Source organism: Castor canadensis, chromosome 11 (genome assembly GCF_047511655.1).
Source record: "Castor canadensis chromosome 11, mCasCan1.hap1v2, whole genome shotgun sequence".
NCBI lineage: Eukaryota > Metazoa > Chordata > Mammalia > Rodentia > Castoridae > Castor > Castor canadensis.
Genome location: NC_133396.1, coordinates 39,630,030 through 39,634,416, shown reverse-complemented (window position 1 = coordinate 39,634,416; position 4,387 = coordinate 39,630,030). Strand labels below are relative to the sequence as shown.

The following is a 4,387-nucleotide window of genomic DNA, read 5'->3' as shown; positions in this document are numbered from 1 at the left end:
GTTGCATCTAGTTTAATGCCCAGTTGTTTAAGTCCTTCCAGCCCAGATACCAGATATTGAGTAAAGGCCTTGTGATGACCCCAACTTTAGCCATCATCTACCCGAAAAGATATAAAAGACCCTAAGCAAGCACCACTTAGCTGAGGGCAGTCAACCTTTGTATTCAGAAGCAAAATCATTGATTGTTATTAAGTCACTGTTTTCAGATGTGTGTTTTCATAGTAATAGATTGCTAGAATAGACACTACAATTTTAGGTACTATTTTTCAAAAAACCACTGCATTCTATTTTTCTTCTAATGTTCTATGATAATACTTTTCCATTAGAAAGCTACTAGGATTTAAGACTGTGAAAAGCCCATTTTGGAGTCCAGCCAAAGTTCTAGCACTTCTTTCTGGACTCTGGGTCTGAGGGAATGCTTCCAGAAGGGGGAAATAGGAGAATCCCTTGCATTTCCTTGACTTGGGCATCCATGCTTCCTTCCTCTTTCTGTGGAATGAGTTTCACTTCAAAGAAGCTGAGCTCATGATAACTTCCAAAAGTCACATACTGTATTCTGCCTGAGCATAGCCTCTACCTCACCTAGCATTACTGATCTTAGGTGGAAACAGGCCAGCCTCAACACACACACACACACACACACACACACACCACACCCTTTCCCATCTCATCTCCTAACACGGTCCCTAGGGCAGAGTGTTGGGCCAGCAAATTTATTGCACCATCCTGTGATTTATTCCGGATGACAAAGCCTCACTCCACATACACCCTTCTCTTTACCCCTCTGCTTCCTATAAAAACAGAGACAGAACCACCAGAGAGCAGACAGGCTGAGAACAACCCAGAAACCTCCAACCTCATGCAGAAGCTTGTTCCCTCATCCTCCACCATGAAGCTCTCCACCATACTTCTGTGCCTGATGCTCACAGCAGCCACTATCAGCACCCATGTGCTGGCTCAGCCAGGTAAGGTCCCTGCCTCCTTCCCCCAGAAGCTCATCTCTGGATTATCCTGAACCATCATAGCACAAGGGGCACCCACAGTCTCACCTTGACCACTACTTTTCCAAGATAGGGCAGCTCAGAGAATGACAAGGAGTGAGCCCATTTATACAGCTGCTCCTGGGCAGAGCTTGAATTAGAAATTAAGCTATAGACCCCTGAATCCCACTCCTTTCAGAACCCAGTTCTGGAAATGCCCTCCTACAGTTACTGCCACTGCAGCTATCAGCAGAGCCTGGGGACCTGGGTGATCAAAGAAAGGTGCCTGGGATGGTTGACGTCCAGGATATTTCCAGATACAGGAGAGGAGGGGAGGAGACCCAGAATCTGGTCTTTGCTTCCTTTAGCCCTGGTTCCAGGGACAGTACAGGCAGTGAGTATTAGGGATACTCATCCTGGATGAATTTCTTGGAGCCTTAAAAAGAGTACCTGTAACTAGGATCACCTTACCCTAGGAATTGGATTCTTATATTAACTCTTCCTAGTGACACCCAGAGTTGTCATCAGTTCCTCTTGCCCCTATCGATTGGTGGTGGTGCATGCCCATTTTATATTCCATGAATGTTGGAGAGTATGAGAGACACCAGGAAGGGCAGAGACATTGAACTTGGAGTGGGCAGTTTCTTCCTCCATCCTTTCCTGTATCATCCTACATACATTCCCTACATCACAAATAGAAAGACCCAAAACCAACCATAAGAAGCTTTTCTTGTTGTTGCATTTCAGATGGGAGTAATATCCCCACCTGCTGCTATGAGGCCAATAGAAAGAAGATCTCTGTGCAAAAACTGGAGAGTTACACACGGATTACCAGCAGTCACTGTCCCTGGAAGGCTGTGATGTAAGTGGACCATGATCACACACCTTAACTGTCAGTGGGACATTCTTCCCTGGGGCAGTGAAGTGAATAGGGCTATTTATTAATAGGCTGCACTGGAATCCAACACTCAGATGCTTAGAACATATCTACCCCAAGCTCAGGAATTTTCCAATGGAAAACCTGAACCCTACAAGAAATGGACTTCCCATTCCCAACTCCCTTTCCAGCTACCAGTTCAGAACTTCGTCCCTCCATCCAGAATCCAAGGGGCTTCACGCAGGCAGAGCAGCTGCTTCCTGTGAGACCTTCCCTTTGTCTTACCTTCTTCTTCCTCTGTCCTGGAGGCATGCATCCCCATTGTCTCAGACTAATGGGTAGATACCCATAGATTAGGTTACATGCCCAGGTTGAATCCTCAAGGTGCTCCATCTAACTGAGTCCTCTCTCCCTTACAGCTTCAAGACCAAATTGGGCAAGGAAATCTGTGCTGATCCTGAGCAGAAGTGGGTCCAGGACTCCATGAAGTACCTGGACAAGAAAAGCCCAAACTGTAAAGCCTTGAACACTTGTGCCTGAACTGAAACCAAGCAAAGAGTTGAGAAACAATCTGTATCCCATATCATTTATGAGAACTGTTATGGGATTTGATTAGTTTATTATAATTCTAAGAAACATGAGCTTTATGTAATAATGTGAATCATAGTTTTTAAGTGATTTTTAAGTTATTAATATTTTAATTTAATTTGTCATGAATATTGATGTGTTTTGAATGTAAAGTCCTGGACAAGTGATGTCAATTTAATCCCATAATATGTATGGGATGCTATTCATTATCTACCTTGCTGCAGTATTGTGAAGGATCTGGCAAGAATCCATGCAAAGTTGTGGGTGTGGCTCAAGTGGTAGAGCATCCACCTACCAAGTGCAAGGCCCTGAGTTCAAACCCCAGTACTGCCAAAAAAGTAATCAATGCAAAGATTCTGTTTTTTAAAAATGAAACCATATGTTATTATACAATGGAACTTTTATATCTATGACTCTTGACTTTGCACATAAAATATTTTTTGTATAAAACCTGTCTTGAATGATTTTTAGGAATTAAATAAATCTGAAGGGGTTATAGGGTGCAAGGAGGAAGACATGGGTGCAGAGGGAGGGGCTGGTGTTATGAAAGAATAAATATATGGTGCACATGGGAAGTTCTTCCCAGGCCTGGTTCTTTGGCATGTCCAGGAGAGACAGGCAGGTGGGGCTAGACTAAGTCAGTACCATACCTCCAGATCTGATACCTGACATCACCTTTAGGTATTTCTTCAGATGCCTTTCTTCCTTCCTGAAGTTGTTTCTTTTCTCACCATCGCAGACTATCTCCCTTCATCTATTGTGTCAGCCTCTTGGTTGGCTGGTTCTCCTACTCAACCCTCCAATCCAGAACATAACAAACAACACCGTGTTGAGAAAGCAGGTGAGGGACCTCACAAATTCCCTTCCATGTCTTGGAACCATGTGCTTTAAAAAAGTTTTTTTTCTCTACCAGTTAGGAAGAGCAAGGAAGGTGAGGATTTTACACCCAATATAGGATTTTGACAAACTCTTAATGCCTTCAAGCTGAGCTTCTTGGACATGGGATTTCCAGCTAAGCCTCGTGTAGAAACCCAGGGTGTTAGGACAAATCTGACATGTTGATGGCAAGCAGCAATTTATTGGTGACCACTTACTGCATTGTGATAGTCTAGATCCAACAGCACATTCTGCCTCTCTTCCAGTCCCTGTACTTATCTTTAAATACCAATAGGCAATAGAATCTCAAATTACACAGATATAATTTCTATATCTCTCTTATGAGAAGAGAACACTAGGAGGCAGACTAGTCTTGTGCAGAGATTTAATCAGTTTCTCTTGCTTCCACTGATTGGTGATAGTGCATTCACAATTTACAGTCTATGAGAGTGGAATAGGAGAGGAAATAAACAGATGCTATATCTTAATGAGAAACAGCAAATAGGAAAATATTAGGCAGAGTGTCAGGCAATAGGACAGGTAAGGGGAGAGGGGCTCTGTGTGCTCAGGTCCAAAAGAATCTGATCAAACAATTTTTGTCAAGCTTTGGAATTCCTAGCCAGAGCAGTAAGACAGGAAGAAGAAATAAAAGGAATTCAAATAGGAATTGTATATAGTTTTTGTCACAGAGGTCTTTCACTTCCTTTGTTAAGTTTATTCCTAGGTATTCTTTGAGGCTATTGTTCATGGAGTTATTTTCTGATATTCTTCTTCAGTCTGTTCATTGTTGGTGTATAGAAAGACTACTGGGTTTTGTAAATTGAGTTTGTTTCATGCTACTTTGTTGAAGGTGTTTATGGTGTCTAGGAGTTTTTTGGTGGAGTTTTCCATGCCTCTTAGGTATAAGATCACGTCATCTGCAAACAGGTATAGTTCAGTTGCTTCCTGTTATTTTGATGGTTTACCTTTATATTTTATTTGATTTTTCTTTCTTACAGCCTACAATAGTCTTTCCTTGTCCTCTGTACTAATTGTTTTAATTGTAATATGCAATGGAAAGACTCTA

General features: G+C 42.3%; 1 protein-coding gene across 1 annotated transcript; it reads left to right on the top strand.

Moving 5' to 3' along the window:
- Window positions 1–813: 813 nt before the first annotated feature.
- On the top strand, window positions 814–2,867 carry LOC109674459 (C-C motif chemokine 2-like). The gene is made up of 3 exons (XM_020151412.2): window positions 814–965; window positions 1,728–1,842; window positions 2,277–2,867. Exons 1-3 carry the CDS (start codon window positions 860–862, stop codon window positions 2,395–2,397), a joined length of 342 nt encoding a protein of 113 aa, XP_020007001.1. The 5' UTR covers window positions 814–859; the 3' UTR covers window positions 2,398–2,867.
- Window positions 2,868–4,387: the final 1,520 nt, after the last annotated feature.

Excerpts from the sequence above, each read along its gene's own strand:
- LOC109674459 (XM_020151412.2), top strand. The coding sequence starts at position 860 with ATGCAGAAGCTTGTTCCCTCATCCTCCACCATGAAGCTCTCCACCATA. Across the intron at positions 966-1,727 it reads CCATGTGCTGGCTCAGCCAG|ATGGGAGTAATATCCCCACC; the intron begins GTAAGGTCCCTG and ends GTTGCATTTCAG. Across the intron at positions 1,843-2,276 it reads TGTCCCTGGAAGGCTGTGAT|CTTCAAGACCAAATTGGGCA; the intron begins GTAAGTGGACCA and ends TCTCCCTTACAG.